Below are 24,019 nucleotides of genomic sequence, written 5' to 3' on the forward strand. Positions count from 1 at the left end.
TTTGTCTTTTCTTCCACTTATTACTCAGTTATTGTTAGAGTGGGGTACCTAGTTTAAGTTCAGGGGACTTAATTCATTTACTGTTTTCTTTGTGAGCCTTTTATTTTCCTTCATCCAGTTTTGTTGCTGCTTTCTGTTTACTCTCTCTCCGGGGGTTGTAAATCCTGTAGGGATAGCCGGGCTATCAGTTCATGACAATCCCAAGCATTCCTATTACATCAATTAAAAATGGAAGTTGTCAATGTATGTTTGGGTATTTAAGTTGGGTTTTTTAAATTATATAACTGAATTTAAGAGGTGATTAAGAGATGATGGGGTCAGCTACACAGATTTGCCCCTTTTACATCTAAACTGGCTAGTTGGCAAGTATAGATTTTATAAAAGGTTAAGAGGACTGAACCATTCCTAACCTTCAGGAGCAGCCCATATGGCTGGGTTGGGAGTGTAGTAAATGAGAGACAGGTGCAGCTTGTTCCCATTCACCTCTTTTGGCCCCAGCCGCTTCCCTCTGCCTTGCTTCGCCAGTGGCCAAGCGCGTGGGCTAGTAATTTGCCCCATTCCTTAACAGAGAGCTGGTTCCGATATCACACAAAACTTCAGATAAGGCCATGCTGCTTCAATGACTTTGGGAGCACGAGCACCGCCTCTCATCCCCTCATGAGCATCAACTTCCTATGTAGGTTAAAATAAACTGAGGTTGGTCATGTCTTTGAAACCTACCAGTCTCGGCTTATTCTAACTGAAACAACTAAGTTAGAAAAAGCCAAGACTGGTAGGTTTCAAAGACATGACCAATCTACACTTATCTTAACCTAAGTTAAGAGCTGGCCTTGTGGTAGCAAGCATGACTTGTCCCCTTAGCTAAGCAGGGTCCACCCTGGTTGCATATGAAAGGGAGATTAGAAATGTGAGCACTGTAAGATATTCCTCTCAGGGGATGGAGCCACTCTGGGAAGAGCATCTAGCTTCCAAGTTCCCTCCATGGCATCTCCAAGATAGGACTGAGAGATATTCCTGCCTGCAATCTTGGAGAAGCTATTGCCAGTCTGTGTAGACAATACTGAGCTAGATAGACCAATGGTCTGAATCAGTATATGGCAGCTTCCTATGTGAGTAGTGAGTTGGCACTCATGCAAGGAGGGGCGGGGTAGTGTGTGCTTTAAAAGTCCAGGGACATTGTGTGAAGTCTGTCTTCATACAAGGTTCTGTGTGATATCTGAACCAGTCCTCTGTGAACAAAACAGAAATAGGAAACCAATGTTCATGTGGAGATGTGGGAGAGCATGTGCTCCTGAAGTCCAGGGACATTATATATCTGAGGTTCTGCAATTACATATGAACTAGCCCAGATAATCACTTCTCATTCATATTGTTAGTTTGTTATTCTAGTAAGCCTGCATGAATGAATGGCTTTATTACAATCAGTGATCATATATACAAACAGATGATACCACATTCATATAAGTAGTAAATCATACAGAATACACCAATATAGAAGCGTCATATAACAACATCTAAAAAGAAGGCCTGGAGGTTAGCTGTTGATGGATCTTAACAGCAGCTGCACAAAATTTGGCAACCTTGTAGGTGGTGGTAGGTTTCTTATCTGCAAGGAGGAGTGTGGTGTAAAATCCAGCAGTCTGGCCAGGAAAGTGTGATAGCAAGGGAGAAATAAGATGCCACCAGCTATCATTATAAAAAGCACAAAACAGCAGCACATGGTGGACAGTTTCGTCCTCACCTGAGCCACAGGGCCATAACTGACTGGCCAGAGGGTTTTTCAAAAACTTTCCCGATAAGACTGCTGATGGTAAGGCATCATATCTTGCTCTGAGGAAAACCGTGTGATGGCTTGGTAAAGAGAAGGACAATAGCTAGCTAGCAAGTTCTTGGTTAGTCACCAAGGCTCCCTATTATGGTCTCCTGGATGCAGCTTAAATTGTTCTGATGTTCAGTGTCCAAGACCCTCTGTTTGAGGATCTCCTTGGCTTGACTATAATCTAATAATGACAAACGTTCAGCAGAGAGGCCGAATGATGCCAATTTACCCATCAGTGCTCGTTTCCAGGTGGATTGAAACCTAGCGGCCAACATAAGAGGGATCAATCCCAGAGGAAAGAAATGTATCCTAAGCCAATAACAGGATTAAAATCCATGCTTTGTTTCCGTTCCCTGGAGGCCTGTTTCCAACCTCAATGCTGTGTTGGAGATACATCGAGGGGCTGTAAGCCTGCATGTTGGAATACAGCCATGGAGGAGCTCATCAGTTACATCTGTTGGTAAATGGCCTATTCAAGGATCACAAGTTATGGTTGGAGAACTGACTTCCACGTTGTGGCTTATGAATTGTGAAAGACTAGAATACCCTATGTTATTTTCTTTGCCTTCTCTAATATGCATATCATAATATGTACTCTAATATGCATATCATGTAGCTACTTTATTGCTGTATTTGTATTCCACACTTTCCCAACTTCTTTTTCTCCTCAGGATCATGGCACAATGTCAGTTTGCTGGGGGTGGGGGGAATCCAGAACAAAAAGATATCAAACCTTCCCCCCACCAGCTCGTCTAGTGGCTACTCGGGGAAAGGCCTTCTCCATTGCTGCCCCGAGGCTTTGGTATACACTTCCTGCTCAAATAAGAGCCTCCCCATCTCTTAGAACTTTTAAATAGGCAGTCAAGACACATTTGTTCACCCAGGTTTTTAATTAGATACTGTTTTAATTGTGTTGTTAATAGTTTAAACATTTTAAATTTTAATTGTTGCAATGTTTTAACCTTTTTATCAGTTATTTTTATTGTTTTGTTGTAAACTGCCCAGAAACTTGCGTACTGGGCAGTATATAAATGTGATTGATTGATAAACAAACAAACAAAATACCATACTTCAAGCAGCTAAACAGTTACAAAGAAAGGAACAACCATTGTAAGAGGTGTTCTTATTGGAGGCTATTAGGATAATGAATGTTTTTGAAAGGCATATATTGTTTCATGGCATGATGACTAATTAAATATCATTACATGTGGTTGACTATTGTGTTACTTCTTTATAATTGTGCAGTGAAAAACCCATCAATATGCTGATTTGGCTCAAAAGGGTTACAATTCCCTGTTGCACCCTAGCCAGAGTACACTATTTAATTTCTATTAATTATAGATGGGGTTCTAAGATACTCTCCCAAAATCCTGATGTATACCTTGGTGTGTGTTCATTATAGATGAAGAAAAAGCCACACAATGAATCAAATGTGTTTTGTAAGAAAGCTATGGCTCAGAAATGACTTTTCAATGTGAAAGCACCTGAGCTGATCACAAACTTCATTCAGTTCTGTATGAGCTTCTTTTCAGTGCATAGGAATGCTCCATGCATTCATCCTACATGCTCACAGAACATTCCCAAACACTGATGAGGATGGCGTTTCTTTGAGCAGTTTGCCAGTACATGCTCAAACATAATAAGATAATAATTACAAACAGAATAACATAACATGAACATATTAAGAACATAATGGAGACTATTAGACCATCCATTCCAGTATGTTGTTTCACACAGAGGCTGACCAGATGCATCTGGAAAGTCCACAGGCAAGAGGTGAGGGCATGCCCTCTCTCTTGCTGTTGCTCCCCTGCATCTTGCCTCTGAGGCTGGAGGTGGCCTATGGCCACCAGACTAGAAGCCATTAATAGACCTGTCCCCATGTACATACTGAACACCGGGATACACCCAAGAATATAATTTACCTATAAATATTGCTTTAGGTATATATTCTTTACATTTTTATCTCATTTTGAGGCACGTAAAGATATCCAATAGTGAATAATTACCATAAAGTATAATATTTTAAAGATGTTTAAAATATTAAGAAACACACACACACCCCAAAAACCCAAGCCAACAACAGTAACAAAATAGTTAAAGCAGACTTAAAAGTGATGGTCATCTGTCAACTTCAATCGACCAACAGAATAAGAAGGTTGATATATTTAGCCAGGCAAGCCTCACAGGGAAAGAATCCTGCTAGATCCTAGTGGAGTCTAATCCCAACTGAAAGGGGCATCTAGAGCCAGAATCACAAGATGAACTAAGTATATGCGGAGATTAATATGGCTGGAAGCATTATCTGAGGTAACTTGGGCCGAGGCCATTAAGGACTTTTTTCAGTAGTGGTAAATATCTTTCAGATTGCACTTGACTTAAGCTCTTCCTCATAAACACAAGGAAAAAACCAGACAATTTCAGAACACAATTCAAACTTCTTCCCTTCCTTAGCCCAGTAGCACACAGTAGCACCAGGAGACAGTAGCACCTCACAAAGACAAGAACAAAAAAGTGGCAACAATACCTTTAAACTAACTCCTACTAGAGCTTATATGGAGTGAAGAAGAAACACTACAAATAAATTTTTGAAAGGCTGAGTTCACTGCTCAAGTCTAGAGGTGTTTTTTTGGGGAGGGGGGGCAGTTTGGTGGTTTGTTTGTTTTTTTAGCCTTAACAATGCACATTAAAGTACCAACAAATCTTTAAGAAAGCATTTTTGGAGAGCTCAAAAGATAATCTGAAGGAGAGGCCTTGAGTGGCTGAAGGGCTTGTAAAACACCACAAAAACCATGTGGTGAAGAAGCTTTTCTAGAATTTTCTTATACAAATTATGTGATTACACAGACTTTTTTGTCAAGTTTAAAAAGAAATTTTTGGCTGTTCACAGGTCTCTGAAACCTTTAACATCTACCTATGCATTGTATTTCTGCTTATGATGCATAGTGATAGCCAAACGTAACACAAATTTAAAATCGGTTTGATACAGTCTTTTCCCCCTTTTTATTGAAATATGATGTTGAGAGTAAGGAAAGATAATACTACTGTGTTCACCTAAGCAAAAAATAACTTGCATAAAGAAGAGCTCGGTTCTCCTTTGAACTCAGCATTTTCAAACACCTCCAGTTCTGCTCTCCACCTGAGCTTGCAAAAGCTTGCTAGCATCTCTGCTTATATAATAAGCATCTGCAAGTATGCAGAACTGGTCAACCCATCAATTTATTTAGCACGGTCTTAAAATATATACGCAGGACTTATATAATGAAACAATGCACAAGATATGGCCACCAAGTGGAGAAGGCTTCAGATTTATCCCCGTGGAAGCTGTCGTGCTAACAGTTTGGGGTGCTAGTTTGCCAGAAGCTGTGGTGACATGAAGAATATTATCCAACCTGCACAGCAAGTTAGTATGCATGAAAGCCTCTAGATAGGGAGGCCTCTATAGCCAGATGTTATTTAAAAAATCCCTGCTCTAGCACTAACCCACATGTTCTTCCACTCACGCTTACAGCAGGGCTCGTCTGAAGAGGGCAGAGCCCTACCCATGATGGCGGGTGATCCCAGATTGCAAGGCTGGATCAAGCGCCCACCATCATGGGTAGGACTCTACCCTCCTCAGACAAGCCCCACTGTAATTGTGAGCATCAGGGAGCATAGGTGAGTGAAACAGCCAGGGTGGGATTCCCTCTTCCTTTGCCTCACTGTTCACGGCTACAGTGGGGCATTTTTGCAATGTTTGAAGCTGCCTTAAGTTGCAGCCACATCACACACCCCAGCCCTTATTAGCAAGAGAAGTATCTGACAAACGGTATGCACCAAGCTCACATGTTATGCATCTCAGATATAATATTACATATATACAGTCATTTTCTCTCTCTCTTCTAAAAATATTTCTGGGCTGAACAGCAGGAGGATGTGCTTTTCACTGTACTTCCCCCTGCAAACGTACTCACAGATATTGCTAGATTTGTTTCAGCAGTCCAATAAAGCTCTTCTATATCAGCAAGAAATGTCAGACATTAACTCAACAATACTTTTTTTCCCTGGTACTTGTCAATTGTTTTTGAGTAGAAAATTGGAAAAATACAACAAACAGTTACTTGAATTGCTGTGAACAGAAAAAAACTTGGTTTAAATCAGTAGGAAGAAAGATTGATAGTCTGGAGAAACAGATTGCTTTGAGTTTCCAAAAACAAATATTTGCCACTATGAAAAGCAGCAAAATAACAAACTGTCTTCCAGGATTATGTCACTTGTGGACACAGGGCATCAGCTTAAGTTGGTCATGCATAAGAAAAGTATCTGCCAAGTGGCTTGAAAACACACTTTATTTCTGCAATTCCTGTTCTTCAAACTAAGGAATTAATGATATGAATATGCATCATTCTCACTATATACACTTCGTTTCCTTCTCTTATTCCTAAAATAGGCATCTCAACTTTGCTGATTTTGGAAGCCATTTCTTAGCTGCCTTTTGCTGTCTGTTCCTCTTCTACACTGAGCCTATATTTGCTGGCGTTTGAGACCAGTTTTCAAAATGTCTATCTGAAAGAATTCAAAGATATATCAGGGCCAACCTCTGCACTTCTTAAATTGTTTCCCAGCATGAGCAGCAGAATGCTGCAAACAATTCAAAGATATATCAGGACCAACTTCTGCACTTCTTAAATTGTTTCCCAGCATACAGTAAGCAGCAGACAAACAACAAATTGATAATTAATGGGGTCATGAGGATCTTGTAGCCTCCTAATGGCGCAGAGGGGAAGTAACTTGCCTAGGGAGGTTGTTGGTTTGAATCCCCACTGGTATGTTTCCCAGACTATGGGAAATATGTCCACCTATGTCGGGCAGCAGCGATATAGGAAGATGATGAAAGGTATCATCTCATACTGCATGGGAGAGGGCAATGGTAAACCCCTCCTACCAAAGAAAACCACATGGCTGTGTGGTCACCAGGAGTAGACACCGACTCGACGGCACAACGTTACCTTTACTTTAATGAGGATCTTGGTGGGGAGAGAGCCAATCAGGTATTATCCACCCCCTGCCTCTCCAGATTCCTCTTTTGTTTGGGCCACCATTTTCTTAACACTACAGGACCTAGGTCTGTCTGTGTTTGTTCATTAGGAACCAGTAGTCTCTGGTGTTCTCATCTACACAGATGAGAAGGCATAGTCAATATCACTTGTAAAACACCACTCCAAAACTGCAGGAGTCAAACAGGCACACAGGAAGGTAAACTCCCTTCAGAGTGTTCAGATTTTATTACAAGTTTAAGAACAAGAATAGAGGAAAAGACCAGGCAGATAAGAAAGTAAAAACTTATGAATTAGCTTCTAGTCCTACAGCCTTAATTTGCAGGAACACTTAAAGGTTACAGTCTCTCTAAGTCAACTTAACCAAGGAGAAAAGAACAAGGCTTACTGCAATTCACCAGAAGGGGAGGGAGCAATGGCGGGGGTGGGGGAGGTGTGACTTCACCAAAGCAGTCAGTAGGTGGGACCAAAGTTATCCTTTTATGACATATCTTAGATTTACAAAGCTAGAAATGCAGTTATTGGGAGGGAATTATCTCATTAAGCTCATTGGTGGCTTAATTGATGGACAAGGCCCTAGAATCTCTGGGTCTCCTGCTTACATCCCCAAACAAAAGGGCTGAAACAAAGGTTAAAATTTATTGGCTCTGAGAAATTAGAGCTGATTGATAGACTGAAAGAAACTAAAACAAAATGTCTGACTCTACAAGGTCATTCACACAGTCGGAAACTGTGTTCTACCAAGGTGTGGAAGCTGTGTGTGCTCCCAATTTTTGGTTGTGTGGAAGCAAGGTAGGAGGAAAACTTGAGTAGAAGTGACTGTGTGGAAGGAAGGTAGGAGGAAAACCTGGATAGCTTTTCCTCTTACATTGCTTTCACAATTCTACCTAGGTTTTCCTCTTACCTTGCTTCCACAGAACCAAACATCTGGAGCACACACAACTCCCAAACCTGGGTAGAACACAGATTCTGATTGTGTGAATGAACTCTCTGTGTGATTTTTGCAGGTATCAGGAGGAAGGAATACAGTGCAGCTACCAGCACTGGGAGTGCATAGTAACTAAAAGGTTGAGACTGGTAGAGCATGTCCACTGCCAGGCACTACAGAAGCTATGCTATGTGTGAGTAGAATAGTTAAGAGTAATTACTAAGTCATCCTTGTGTCACAACATGGGAGTGTGAATATAGCTAGATGTTACCTTACCTCACTTTTAGGTTTCCTTGTTGTGGCTGGCCATCATAAACAGACAAAATATCAAAATCTTCTTCAAGGGCAAAAGTGTGAAATGATAATTGTATCCTGTTACGCTCTCCTGTGATAATGATCCATGTGCAATTGGCATAATTTGGATAGCCATGAGGAAATCCGGGGCTTTCTATTGTACCATTTGGACCCTGTACTAAACCTCCACAGTTCTGACCTGAAAAACAAGAAGAGAAAAAAATAATTGAGTTTAGCAATGCATCTCATCTCTAATATTTCTTTTACTGCTCTATTACATTCAACACAAACACACAAAGAAAACCCACTAAATATAAAGCTCACTATTATAATGCATCTGTCCAGTAATTCACATAATGTCATGGTCATTCTAATAATTGGCAAGTGTATAATGACAGATATTTTACTTGAATGACATTTTATTTTCAAGATCCAAGATAAATTTCTTTCTATTTTTTTAGGGCTAACTCATACGTAATATCCACAACATTGCATTTGAATAATGTGTTTCTATTAAAGTGCCCCTACAATGCATGGCTAACATATCCAAATTATATTATCTGAAAATCTTACCCCCTAATCCCAAATGTTCAGGGTAGGCTCAATAGTATCATTTTCTTTTAGTTAACTTGCTTCAACACAGATCCCTGGCACTGAAAATATGTTATAACTGAGGATGAGATAATAGATATGGGGAATGAGATGGAGAGTCTTGGCTCAAATTAAATCCTGAATCTCTCTCTCTTTCTCTCTCTCATGAGACAGCTTCTCAAGCAATAACAGCCAGCAGGAATAAGAAATGTTGCTTGGTGTGATCACATTAATATTGCTAATGCTGAGTACGTTGTTCCTGGAATAGCTAAACCCCATGCTGGGACCTCAATAAAACCTTAATTACCCGACTTCAAGTTTCAGTTTAGGTACTAAAATGTTTGATCATGTTTCCTTCATTCAAAGGTATTACAATGTGTCAATGTGGTGTAGTGGGTACGCCAGAGTCAGACTGGGTGAACTTGGGTTCATGTTCATGCTCACTATGGCCCTATTCAGAGATTATATTGAACGTACAAACAGGTGTCTGTAGGTTAGGTATGTACATGCTTTTGTGTGAATGACTTAAAGGTGAAACTGGGTACAAGGCTCTAAGAATGCAGAGGACAGATAGAAAGCGAAGTGTGCCACTGTATGTGCATTGAACATGCTGTATAAATAGATGTTTGTGTGTACAGATCTGTACATGTGTACACTGTACAGCGATTGTACATGCATTGAACATTGCATGTGAATAGGGCTTAGCCCTATATGGCCTTCGGACTGGCACTGTCTTTCAGCCAAACCGTCGTCACAGAGTTATTATGAGGATGAAATAAGAACTGCATCTCATGTACACTGCCAAATTCCTTGGACGGCACACATTTGATACATTTTTTAAAAACAAAGACCTGATTTGCATGCCATGCAGCCTTAGGAGGACAGAGCAAGAGCTCCAGAATCTAACTAACAGCTTGCCATGTATCTCCAGCATGGTGGGATGGAGAGGGGGGTAAAGGATTTTTTGCTTCTCTCCCCTTCTTGCAAAAGCCCTCTTTGTGTCCAGGAAGAAAGATGTTTGTGAGGATTGTGTAGTTCTCATAGACATCTTCCTGGACATGGAACAGTTTCCCCCTCCCACATCCCCACCCACAGCGGCTGCACTGCCAGTGGTGTGTGCTGTTAGATTCCTGTGCAGATGAAACCGTGGCTCTGTCCAACCATGACGGTGTGGCCTGTAAGCCACTGCTCTCACACAAGCCCCTTATTCCTTGGCAAAGCCTGAGATGATTTTCCACACAAAGCACTGATATTAGAGTCAAAGTGTGTATGGTCTCGAAATTAGGCAGTCAATAAAAGCTTCAGTTCCTAATGCTTCCAGTCACGACTCACTTCTAACATTCGACACAGCACGAGCTTGTTCCCAGTTTGTATAGTCTTTCCCAGAGAACCATATGAGGGCATACAGCTTATTAACAAGCAGCCCCTCAGCAAGTAGCCTTGGTTTATGACAAACCCTTTTTCCATCCATCTTGCTGAGCTCATTAATCCCACAAATGCAGATATGCTGAAGCTTAGAATTACACTGAGGCTTAAAATCAATTTGTTTTGTAATGAATCAACTGTTTGCACAGAGAAAAGTTGTAAGGGAGGGAGGTATTTGATACATAATACTTAGAATCACACATGCAGTTTAGGCACAAATATAATCCCAGCCCTTGCTGTTATACCCAAAACAAAAATTATTTCAGGCTACAATTTCTATTTTTATTTTTCAACTTGCTATGAATAGGTCTTTGAGTCTAAATCTTCTAGTGAAATACTATCAAACACTTGTGGGAGTTTCCAAATCTTAACATAAAGGGTTTAATAAAAAATGGATTTACAGGTTAAAACTAAGGACTAATAAGTAACCATTTTCTACTAAATTTAAATCAGCAACTCTAATGAATAGATATTAAAGCTGTGGGAATTCAGTAGGCTTTTAAAAAGAGATGGATTTTCTAGCATATCTACCAATTGTTCAAACCAAGCCATTGTAATGCAGACACTGCTACATTTCTTTTCCTAAATGTAATGCCTTTTATAATTAAGTAGTTCCTAAAAATGTATTTATATCCTGTTAAACATCGCTTGAAGCAGGGGAAGAGAACTCTCGGCTGGTAATAGGAAGCTGTCACCAGCTACATTTTATGAATGCTTCTTTCTTACTGCATAATAAATAGAGAAGAGGGTATTATAACAGCAGAGGCAGTACTATCTTATTTTTCCGTCCACAAGGAATGATAATTCAGTTCCATTTAAACCAGTTATGCCACTCCATCAAGATTAGTTGCGGCCAGACTCGCTACTATTTCTCCCCATTCCATGTCTAAATGTGTACTTTTATAAAATAAGCTTCATTAACAACATAAGGAGTTATGCAACTAGCTTTATTTTACAGGTTTACTTTTGTGTTTCTTGAATAAGTGCAAGAAAAAGGGAGAAGCAGCACCAAAAACCATATAACTTGTCCAATGTGCCTTGATCACCATTAAGTGTGAAAAATTAAAATAAATGCAAAGCACTAAAACAAATCTATAAATGTCTATCTTCAAATAGAGGATTGGGAAAGGGCAGTCAGTAGACTAGAAACTGCTCCAATGGTGGGGAGTTGTTTTGGAATGAGCTTGGAATATTCTGCACACCTCTCTCGATAGATAGATAGATAGATAGATAGATAGATAGATAGATAGATAGATATAGATATAGATATTGTTATAGATATATGTGTATCGCTCTCTCTCTATATGTGTATATATTCCCCTAACCATTTCTTCACTTTGTTTCAACCTTCCCATTTTAAAAACGAGTCTTACAGGTTGGCAAAGTTGAATCCTGACAGGCTGAGAAAGGAGGGTACTAGGAAGGAGTTCTGGATGCTAGCAGACTGGACCTCACAGTTTAGGGAATCTAAGGGTAGAGGCACCATGCCAAATTAGAACCGAGGTCCTCTTATCCTAATGGGGTATTGATGGCTTCCCTTTATGGCTGGGGGAATGCCTTCCACATTAATCTGGTGACAACTATACTATATCAAATACTATAACACTATTTAGCCTACTTTCCAGTAGCCTTATGAGACCACCGGGGATTCCGTGTGTGTCCGTCCGAGTGTGTGTCCCCCGCTGTCAACTTCACAATACCTGGACCAATATGAACCAAATTGGGTATAGTTGTAGGTACACATCGGGTTACCTCAATGGTGCAGTTTGTGAAGATGTCATCCACCCAAATTCAAGATGGTGGAAGTGTAAACTCTGGAGGCACTAGTGGGCTAACTTGTGAACTGCCTAACTGATTTGAATCAAATTTGTGACAGCTGTAGGAACACATAAGTCTGTGATGATGTCATCCATCCTGATTCGAGATGGTGGATGTGGGAACATTTGAGGTGCAAACTTGTGGATTGTCTAACTGTAATGTAATGTAACTTATTTATTTGTTTGTTTGTTTATATATTTATTAAATTTATATACTGCCCAAAACTTATGTCTTTGGCTGGGTTACAATAAAAACAGTACAAATTAAAACATAATTAAAACATTAAAACAATTTAAAATTTAACACAAAGTTAAAACTGTTAAAACTATTAAAAACTGTAAATCTAATTTGATATGAACCAAATTTGGTACAGTTGTAGTGAGTGACACACAGGGACACCTCAATGGCGTAGTTTGTGATGATGTCACCCATCTCGATTCAAGATGGCAGATGTGTGAACATTTGAGGTGCAATTGGGCTAACTTTTGAACCACCTGATTTGAACCAAATTTGCTACAGGTGTAGGGACACATAGGAATATCTCAAGGGCATAGTTTGTAATGATATCATTCACCCTGATTCAATATGGTGGACATGTGAACATTTGAGGTGCAAGTCATAACCAATTTGGAGCAAATTTGGTACAGTTGTAAGAACACCTCAAATGCATAGTTTGTGATGATATCATCCGCCTGAATTAACGATGGCAGACACAGGAACATTTGAGGTGCAAATGGGCTAGCTTGTGAACTACCTGGACCAAATTTAGTCTAGTTGTAGGGATAGTGAAAAAAAGGTGGGCAGATTAGTTTTTACTAAAACAACTTGTTTTAGTAATATATAATATATTTTTTAGTTTTTACTAAAACAACTTGTTTTAGTGATATATAATATATTTCTTCACTTCTCTCCCACACAGCAGGGAAGTTTTTTTGGTAAGGTTGTGCAACTATTTTGTGGTGCTACAACAAACCAAAGAATAATACATTTGTTGATTGCTTTGTTTTTTCTTTAAAAAAATCCTTGATATTCTGTTTTTCTGCAAACAAGCAATTTAGAAAAAGAAATTAAAACAAAACATAAAACCAGAAAATCAAAATACAGTGATTGATGTTCAGACTAACAAAATGCTGATGCAGAAAAAGATGCCCTGAATATAATGCAACCCTCATGGACATGATTTGGGGAGTCACAGTGGGTTTTAGAGGGAAGGTGAGATCCCCTGAAGCACACAGTGTGCATTAGTTGCACATGGTTAGTCTGGATGTTGACCAATAAATAATATAGAAAAACATAGTTTTGGATATCCCATCAATGGACTATTGTTAATAAATGAACTGGAGAAATTTTCTTGGAAAGCTAGCAAAATAATTAAAGCTCCATTAAATATTTCCCCACCTAATGGATATATTATGAAGTCACATTAATTACATGCAATGCATCCTTGAAAACAATACATCATTACTAGCTTGTTAACATGCATCTGTTCATTACAGTGAGTAGATTTTTTTTATGATATTGAGAAGGCTTCACAAGTATCTCGAGAAGGAAAACAATGCAACCCTCATAAATCTTGTCTACATGTATATACAAACATTTCTTAAATAGTCAGTTTACTGTCTCGACTTTGGAAGTGAACCTCTTCAAAAAAATTCATATTAGCTGTACCTAACTTTCTATTTAAGAAGTTATACACGTCCATGTTCTTTCACCAGTGACCCATTAAATGAATTTTGTACAACATGCGATGGTTCAGATGACTGATTCACTCATACAACTGGAGGCAACTTTATGAGAGAAAATGGATGATGAGGATAAGATATCTGAATAGAATTAACAGTTCAGTGCCTTGAAATACCCAATCCACTGGGTAGATAAAAATGGCCCACCAATTTTTCTAGGCACTGTGATCATATTAATCTGGAATATGTGAAATACACTGTTACATCACTGGCTGCTAAATAAATAAATAAATAATATCTGGACCTCAATTCAAAGACCTGAAAAACTAGCTCCATGTACTGGAAGGAACTTTAGATATTTGCTTTTTTGAATAGAACTAATTGACAGGAAGGAATATGTTGGGGAGAGTATGTGTGTCCAAAGAGGGCATAAAATCCAACAAACTGGGTTACTTGGGATGACCAAACATCTCCATAGAATTATTATGGGTGATAATACCAGGTCTACAAAAATAATCCATTACATATTATTGCCCATATGATCAAAATGATGTGAGTAATCTTGAGATAAAGAAATATATCAGGGAGCCCTCCAAAGAAGAAAGTGTTTCAATACTGGGTGACCTCAATGTCCCTTACATAGCCTGGAAAATTCATGTCCAGGTCATATTCTTACAGACATTTGTTCAAGTATATGACTGGAAATTGTCAGTGTTCAATACAGTATATTGAAAATGTCTACATACCCTAAATTACTGTGCCTTTGAACAGCAGGTTCTATACTGGAACTGACCAAAGAGGGGGCCACCCAGGACTTAATCCTAAATGGCACCGAGGATCTGGAGTGAAAGTAACATTGAACTGATAGCACTATGGTCACTTGTTCCCTATCAAATTCAACACATGCACAAGTGGAAAATTACCAAGGAAGTCCAATACAGACACATTTGACTTCAGAAGAAGAAATTCTCACAAATAAAGTGAAGGGTGAGAATAAACTGAAAGAGATATCAGGAAAGTCAAATCTCTCTAGAACATGAGGTTATTTAAAACCACCACAACAGAAGCTCTTCAGTTTGGTGCTACCTTTCCTACTTTGTGGTAAAAAACTGGTGTATATACCAGACATTTGTCACAAAAGAGGAAAGGTAGCACCAAGTCAAAGAGGCTGCCAAATAGCTAATAACTGGAGTCAAGCTATAAAACGCAGGACAGATTCCTTTAGAAAGAAGGGGATAAGAGATCCTTTGTGGAATAGTAATTAGTTAAAGAACAGGAAGGAGAGAGCAGGAGCAAATGGACAATTTTCACAATGGAGGGAAGTGAGAAGTGGGGTGCCCCAAGAGTGTACTGGGACTGTTGCTTTTTAACTTATTCATAAATGATCTGGAGTTAGGGTTAAGCAGTGATGTGGCCAAGTTTGATATCAAACTATTCTGGACAGTGAAAACCTAAATGAATTATAAAGAGCTACTGTACCTCCAGGATCAGAGGCAAGTTGCCTCTGATTACCAGTTGTAGGAAAGCAACAGCAGGAGAGAGAGCATTCCTTCATCTTTTGCCTGTGGGCTTCCCAGAGGCATCTGGTGAGCCACTGTGGAAAACAGGATGCTGGGCCTCATCCAGCAAGGCTCTTCTTATGTTTTAAGAGCTTCAAAGGATCTCTCCAAACTGGCTGAATGAGCAACACAATTGCAAATGTGATTCAATTTAATTACATATAAAACGATGCAAATTGTGGCAAAAAAAACCCCACCAAAACCCAGAAAACCCAACATAAAGTCTCAGCTGTTGGTGACTAACCAGAGAAGAGATCTTGAGGTTGTGGAGGATACATAGCTCATTGAAAATGTTAACCCAATGTACAACTGCTGTGAAAACAGCAAATTCTATGCTCAGGATAACTAGGAAAGGAATAAAAACAAAACTGCAAATACTATAATACTCTTACAAAAATCTATGATGCATGTAACCACATTTGGAGTAGTGTGTACTGTTCTGCTCAATGCATCTCAAAAAGGATATTGTGGATATAAAAAATGTACAGAAGAGGATAATCAAAATGACCAAAAGGCTGGGTCTTTCTTATGACAAAAGGCAGCAACATTTATTATTATTATTATTTTCCTTTGCTAACCCTTTTCTTGAAAAGTGGCATATAAATGATAGTAAATGTATGAGTATAGGGCTTTTTTGTTTAGAAAAAGGGCACCTAAATGGGGCATGCTGTGGAGAAAATTATATGGATTCTGCCCCCCTCGCACAAGAGGCCATCCAATTAAAAATGATTGGCAAGAGACTTACGAGGACAGAGAAAATGAAGTGCTTCTTCAGATGATGCATTATTAATCTTTGGAATTTGCTGCAACAAGATGTGGTGCTGAAGATCAAAAATTATAAGGCTTTAAAGGAGGATTAGTTTAATTTATGGAGAACAAGTCTAAATGGCTACTAGTAAAGATGACTTCATGTTACCTCCTTCAGCATATCTCTGAACACCAATTGTAGAGAAGCAACAGCAGAAAAGGGAGTATGTGTTCATGTTCTCCTTGTGGTCTTCACAGAGGAATCTGATTGGTCAGATTGTGAGAAATGGGATGCTGAACTAGGTAGGCCTTTTTTCTGATCAAGCAGAGCTCTTCTTGGGGTCATCTCACCATACTGTATTGTAATTCCTTTTAAAATTAAAGGGACAGGGCATGGGGGAGTCTACCATTAAGAGGAAAAGTCTATTGGGCATGCCATAGTCCTTTAACATGCCCTGATGTGGCTCTGGATCCTGGCCATGATCTCTTCCACCAAATCAGAATTGGCGTACTATGCGAAATGTATGTGGTACAGTAGATTGTGATTGGAATTATATTATTAATAATAATAATATTAATATTAATATATAACTTTTCAACAAAAGTTCACAAAGTAGTTTACACAGAAAAATAAAGGGGAAAAATAAAAATAAACGGGTTCCATGTCCCACAAGTCACAATCTAAATTAAACACAATGGAGACATTAGCAACAACCACTGAGAGGGATGCTATGCTGGGATGAATAGGGCCAGTTGCTCTCCCCTCCTAAATATGAGAGCCACCACGTGAAAGGTGCCTCTTAGCTCAGTTAGATGGGGAATTCAGTGGAAGAGACTATTTGCTCAAGCATCCTGGTGTCATTCTTCAAGCGGATTCAGATAGAGGCTGCATTAGCATGCAACACAAAATGACAGTTAAATGGGGCAGAGTTTGGATTCATGAATGTCTGAATGCGTGGCAAAAGCAACCTGAGCTTTGTCTTGCCAAACACCCAGTTGAACCTTTGGTTTGTTGTGAGTTTCGTCACCACGATGTGAGGTTTTTCAGTAGCAGTGTTACATCCAAATGTGGATACCACCATAACCACAGCTTTGTACAGTTTCTGGAACCATAACCACAGAGAGGGTGGTGCAGGCACATCCGGCATCACACCCGCTCCATGACTGTGGAGCTTTTCACTGGCCGCCTCTCTGAGCACTTGCCCCACCCCCCATCTCTGATCCCACAGAGCAGTAGCCTGGCAACAGGGATGCCACCATGTCCCAACCCAAGCTTCTCAGCCAGTAAAATGGGAAAGTCACATAGGGGCGTGCCCTCTTCCCACTCTGTCACTTGTTTTCCTGGCAATCAGGAGAGAAAGGGGACAGCATGGCAAGACAGGCACTACATGCTTTGCTCTCCAAAACTGAAGCAACAAAGATGTATGTTCACATGCACATGCCCTCAAGATGGCAACATAAGCAGGGCAACCAGCCCAAGCCAGCATGGTGTAGTGGTTAGAGTGCTGGACTAGGACCGGGGAGACCCGAGTTCAAATCCCCATTCAGCCATAAAACTAGCTGGGTGACTCTGGGCCAGTCACTTCTCTCTCAGACTAACCTACTTCACAGGGTTGTTGTGAAAGAGAAACTCAAGTATGTAGTACACCGCTCTGGGCTCCTTGGAGGAAGAGCGGGATATAAATGTAAAAATAAAAATAACAATAATAATACAAATAATTAGAGTGCTGGGACAGCAACATATGGCAGGGCAGCCACAACCAGCAGTTCTTGAATGGCTCTGTTCCATTTTTTGCATGATGATGTTGGGGAAGTGGGGTCCAGTCCCTTCACCTTCAGGGAATGTGTGTTGTCCCTAGGTTTACTTATGTGAAGGGCCAGGCAGCAGGATCTACATTGCCCCCAGTGAAAGGAGTGATTCCTCATTTGTGATGATGATGGATGCTCTTCTTGAGAGGACTTCTAGCTCTTGAGTGTAAGGCCATGGGAATACCAATTCACAACTCATGAGAAGAACCATCTGTGGGGACAGGGGTATCAGGCTGGATCACTAATAATGTGCAATGACATTTCTTTTCCCACGGACCACTCTCTCACAACAGTATCAGGCCATGGAGACACAGATGGGGGCCAGGGCAAGATAGCAGATGCCACACAGCCAGGTTGCTCTATACAAGCAAGCCAAAGGGACATGTCTGAACATGTCCACCCATTTGAACACATCCATCTTTATTTTTGCCCAAAATGGCAACCCCACTCTCCTGAAGTTGCTGGAAATCAGGGCTCCCCTCTCCTGTGATTCTACATGGCAGCAGATACTGTGCATTATGGGTCAAAATCCAGGAAATTTGAATGAGAGTTAAGATATGTTCTTGGTCCCAGTGTTTCCCCATTATGTCCACCCAGCTATGCCCTGACACATGGAGCATCAAAATTTCCTTTGAGGGCGTGAAAGGCTCCCATGGAGAGGAGGGGGTCGCTGCACAAAAGTTTTATCATTAACCATTCTAGTACGCAGTCTAGGGGTGCTTCTGGATCCAGGCTTCTCCCTGGCCTCCCAGGTTGAGGCGGTGGCCAGAAGTGCCTTCTATCAGCTTCGGCTGATATGCCAGCTGCGTCCATTTCTTGAGATGAACAACCTCAAAACAGTGGTACATCTGCTAGTAATCTCCAGACTGCATTACTGCAATGTACTCTATGTGGGGCTGCCCTTGTATGGTGGCCGGAAACTACAGTTGGTCCAGAATGCAGCAGCCAGGTTGGTCTCTGGTCATCTCGGAGAGACCATATTAGTTCTGTATTGAAGGAGCTGGATTGGCTGCCGATATGTTTCCAGGCAAAATACAAGGTGTTGGTTACAACCTATAAAGCCCTAAACAGCTTGGGCCCTGGGTTTTTAAGAGAACATCTTCTTCATCATGAACTGCACCTCCCACTGAGATCATCTGGAGAGGTCCGTCTACATTTTCCACTGGCTTGTTTGGTTGCCACTCAGGGACGGACCTTCTCCGTTGCTGCCCCAGACCTTTGGAATGCGCTCCGTAGTGAAATAAGAGCCTCCCCATTTCTGACAGCTTTTAAAAAATCTTTAAAGATGCATCTGCTCACCCAGGCTTTTAATTAATATTGTTTTAATGGTTTTAATGTTGTTTTAAAATATTGTTTTAAAATTTTAAATTGTTGTAATGTTTCAAATGTTTTGTTTTTGTTTTAACCAATGTTTTACTTCTTCTGTGTCCGCCCCAGTAGACTGTTCTTCTCATGAGAGTGCTAGTCCCCTGGTGGCAAGCCGCCATAGGGACATGAGTGTAGTTGGGTCTCCATGGACTCTTGGCGGGGGTTAGCCATCGCAAGGGGCTTCTTGGTCATAGCAGGCCAGACTCCAGGATCCTTTGCCCTCCCTCATATGCTTACCCCCTCCTAGGAAGTCATCATGTTCCCTTCCCTTTCCTGAATAACAGAATAACAGATTTCTCCTTCCCCCTCCCCCACCAGAAATCATGCTTGTACAAGACAGTTCTGTTCTGTGGCTCTTATGAGAGCAGTGGTGCAATCACTGTAAGTAGAGGGGCTTGAATAATATGGCATTTAAACAGGTTTAAATGCCCTTTCCCTACTGAGGGTGGGCGGTCCATTCTGCAAAGGCATGTTCACACTTGGCATGTCCCCTTGAAGATTGTGACTAATGGCTGCCACTCTGGAGACATGCTGACACCTTGCCCACAGTCTGGGGATGCAAGAGCTATGGAGCTTGCTGGGATGCGGCCTCAGCAGACCAAGGAGGAGGAGGGGTTCCCTTGCCCTGAAAACTGAGGTTGCCGGACTTTGGTTGGATGAATGTCTATTATGCAATTCAAGGTTTGAAAAATTAACCATGGGTTCAGCAACCTCCGGTTTCACATTACATGCGAATGTGGTCGTAGAATATATATACGTTTTTGTTACAACTAGACTAACTTCAAAATCTACTTAACCAAAATTCGTATTTAGCAAAGAGAAAATTCCAACCATAGAAACATGCACCATTAATCTCAATGTATTTATAGCTGGATATTATCATAATACAATGATGAAAAAAGCTCAAAGCCTTTAATGATCATTAAGTCTTGTTAATTATTAACGTTGCTTTGGGGCATTAAAAAAATCTAAGCAAGCATTTGGCTCTATCACAAACACCTCTAATTCCACAGATAGGTTGTTTCTGTTTCTGTGGTTTTTATAAAGTTTAGGAGCTGATTTAGTTGATTTGCATCTGTGATTAAACCAAAGATCATGTTGGGGCACATTTTACACTGTAATATCACATACTGAACAAAACACATTGTGTACAGCAGTAGGACAGGGATCCCAGTGTCCTTGAATTTCAGGTCCAACCAAGTCCTCTGAGTCTGGCTTTGTCCCACAGCTGATTAATAACAAATGATTGCTTAAAGTCTCCAGCCACCATAATGATCAGTCTAAACACTGATCCAGCTGCCAGAAAGGTTACTGAAGCCTTTTCAACATTTTAAATCTGCAAACCTGATGTTTAGCCTCCGGAAATGTTTTCATTGATTATGTTCATTAATCACAAAAGCTAGCACATTCAGAGTCTCAGATAAAGTGCTTTGAAAGTCAGGTTGTGGCATTTTGCAAGGTTACTGGTAGACATCTAAGAGAAGGGCTGAAAGAAAAATATGACACCTAGGAGTCAGGCTCCTAGACATTTTAGTCTTCATATTTTTATCCTGCTCTTCCTCCAAAGAGCATAGAGCAACATACATGTGGTTGCCCCATTTCATCTCCACAACAACTCTGTGAAGTAGATCAGGTGGAGAGATTTCAACTTACATTTTTGCTTGTCAATGCCCCATTTCCACTGCTTCTCCCAATGACCCCCCCAAATATCCCCCTGACAGTTCCCCAACTCTCAGGGATGTGTTTTCAGGGCATCAGAGCAAAGGGGGACTCAGCAAAAAACGACCCCTTGTGCACATGAAACATTATGACATGCACATGACAGTAGTCACTATGCAAGCCAGCAACTACCCAAGGTCACTTTGTGAGCTTTGTGTTGAAGTGGAGATTTGAACCTGGGGTTTCTCCTGTCCAAGCCCAGCACTCTGACCACTCACCCCACACTGCATGGCTGTTGGGTTTTACACAGACCTGTGCAAGGCTGAGATAGGTTCCCCCAAATTTAATCTGGCACCAATGTTAGCAGGTGCCTTGGACTGTATTCAAACAGCCTTTTGGAAGAATGAAAATTAATATTCTGACACTGTAACAAACTTTGCGACCAGTCCTGCTGTGCTGGTACTTTAGCTGTGTACCAGGGCAAAAATCCTTAATTGCTAGTGCGTGGGATTCCATCTTTATTTTTTAATGAAGTTCTCTTTGCTCAAACACCCATTATACATCAGCATGATTGGGTTGCCACTATACATTGAAAAATATATATCTCAGCTCCCTTTCAACCCAAGAAAGTTAAAGGAATAATAAATCAGTGTTCACATATGCTTCAAGCTAATGTAGAAATTAAACTTAGCATCAATATGTTTTCCTGTTGAAGCATTTTTTAAAATAGTGTATATTTAAATACTTCTTTCTGCAAGTTCTGTTTTCTGCATCTCTTGTTCTGGGAGAAGCAGACTTTGACTTTTCAGTGCTTCAACTGTTCCAATAGGTAGTATGCAATTAGCTTCGAAATAGTAAACTGTAGAAAACGGGTAGTATTCTGAACAACCAAAATGGTTTGTGCTTGTCTCATTGTTAACTTAAGTTTGCACAAAGCCTGACCCAGTCTGAAAACAGGGCTGGATTACGACATGGTGAGGCCCAGGGGTGTCGCTCGTAAGGATGCTGGTAGCCCAGGAACAGCCGGCCAAGGCTGCCACCAGGGAGTGTGAGGGACATGCATTCTTGCCCATCGCTGGCCACACCCCGTGATAATGTCTGTCTTCTTCCCAACTCCGCTTCCCTTCTGGACTGGGAAAGCAATTGGAGCTGTGGCAGTGGCTTCTTCCAGCCTCCCTTCTGACTGCTTATCTTTTGCTCTGCTCTCCTTAATTACTATAACATACAGCACCTGAGCCAACTCTGTCTGATAGGGTGTGTGAGAATCACCTCATCAGTTCCCACCCCAACCTTTGGCCCTTCTAAAGGAGAACAATGCCGGGGTGCCGTCTGAGGAACCAGAGAGAGCATGTGGTCCAGGAGAAGTCCCAAACTATGTATCTGTTCTTTCTAGGGGAGAGTAACCCCATCCAGAACAGGCAGATCTAAACCAACTCCTGAGTCCCGACCCCCCACAATCAGTACCGCCATCTTATTTGAATTTCACCACAGCTTGTTATCCCTCATCCATCCATCACCTCCAGGCAGGCATTTAAAATTTAATTATTTTTATTATTCAGAACTCCTTATAATATGAGGTCCTAACCTCTAGCTTACTTAGTTTGTGCCTAAATCCAGCACTGAGATGCATCGGGAGTCAAGAAGGCAAATACTGTATAGTAAACCAGGCTTGCACAGTGAAGTTTATCCTATGTAGGAGAAAACCATTTGTAACCTTTTATTTTTAGAGGGCAAGGAACTTATCACAGGTGCTGCAAATGTTCCTAATTACCAGGACACTCCCTATTTCCTCATATCTATCCTCATGTTTCATTGGGGGTAACATATTGAGGAAGACATCTGTTAAAAACCATTGTAAATGTGCATGTCACTATTCTTCAAGTTTCAGTCACTTTAAAGCCCCTGAAGGGTGGGTGTATCTTGATCCTAGTGTATGTGCATCATCTATTACACATCCTTAAGTAAATATCATGTTATAGTCAACTAGTAAGCGATTGATCATCATACAGAAAATGGAAAATGCCTTCAGCATTTGGTATCGGGAAGAGGTTCAGGCGGTGATCCCTGTTTTGATAACAGGGTGTTCCAAGTACCAAAGAGTGTCCTTATTTTCATTGGTGAAATGTTGGGGGTGATGCTACATGATAAATTCAGATTGTGAGTCAGCTGGATATAGCACCCCTTAATATTGTCATGATGTTTATCCATCTGAACACAGGCTGCTATGAATATAAAAGCTGCTGTTTTTTAAAGGACATAAAATAAAACAATAAGTTAAAAAGTTAATGCTTTATGCAAATAGTATTTATGGTGTTGTGGTTGCTTAGCAACCAGTAAATGGAATGGTAGAGAACAAGAAGAATGCACACAAAGAAATGTTTTTCAGTGAAGCAGAGTCATAATTCATGCAATATCAAAGGAATGATCACAACCAGTTCTCCTTTCTTGCAAGTACACAGGCAATCTAACTGGAATAAAAATAGTGTGTGTGGAGGGGAGAGAAAGATATCTGGTGCATAGCAGTGAGCTCTGTTTTTTATTCTTAGAGTCCCTGAAGTGCTAAGGAACAGGATATCTTATGAATAGCACCATTAGAGGAATTCCTTGATATCACTCATATCTCCTGGATACAAAAAAGGGATTTTGCAAGGAGGGGAGAGAAGCAAAAACCACTCCCCTCACCCCCAGTTCCTGTGTTGTGAGGCAAGCCTCATATACTCTTTCCCCTGGTTTCTTGTAAGGACAGAGCTCATGCTCTACCCCCAGAAACCTGTAGGGCATCAGTCAATAATCAGTAATGCAAGCAGTAGCTGCCATTTAGAAGGTGGTCTAATTAGAAGCAGGTGGTGTCAAATTCTTTGGATGAAGGTAATGATTAGTGACCATGGTAATAGGAAGTTACATTTCCCCCATTCTAATTTACTAATTTACTATTCCAGTCTCCTCCCCATTATTAGTACTTCCAATATTTCAAAAGCCATAGTTGTAATGAAGATTTTCAGCTTTCCTCATGCTGAAACACTACATCATATCCCACAGCTTTTAGGTGTATATCTAAGAGGCTCTTCAGAGGCCTGTCAGTGACCATTTCAGAATTTTTATCTGCTGAGCTTTTTCCTGACACAAAAAAGTCCCTCCAGACCTGAGGCTGAGAACAGAAGTACTACTCAAGGTTTTTGATCTTTTAGAAATACCTAGGAAATGTTTTCCTTCACCATTAAAATCCCAAAATATTCACCTGATGTAATCTTCTCAGAGGCAAGATATATCCTAGAGGGGATCAT

At 40.6% G+C, this 24,019-nt stretch overlaps 1 protein-coding gene across 2 annotated transcripts in view; it reads right to left on the reverse strand.

The window, feature by feature from the left end:
- CSMD1 (CUB and Sushi multiple domains 1) overlaps positions 1–24,019 on the reverse strand; it is a 1,678,033-nt gene that overhangs the window by 1,306,511 nt on the left and 347,503 nt on the right. For both annotated transcript variants that reach the window (XM_053286225.1, XM_053286224.1), the window contains exon 2: positions 8,060–8,276. In XM_053286225.1, coding sequence (XP_053142200.1) covers positions 8,060–8,276 — 217 coding nt within the window. The remainder of the gene's footprint in view (positions 1–8,059; positions 8,277–24,019) is intronic.

The sequence above is a fragment of the Hemicordylus capensis genome, chromosome 1, assembly GCF_027244095.1.
Source record: "Hemicordylus capensis ecotype Gifberg chromosome 1, rHemCap1.1.pri, whole genome shotgun sequence".
NCBI lineage: Eukaryota > Metazoa > Chordata > Lepidosauria > Squamata > Cordylidae > Hemicordylus > Hemicordylus capensis.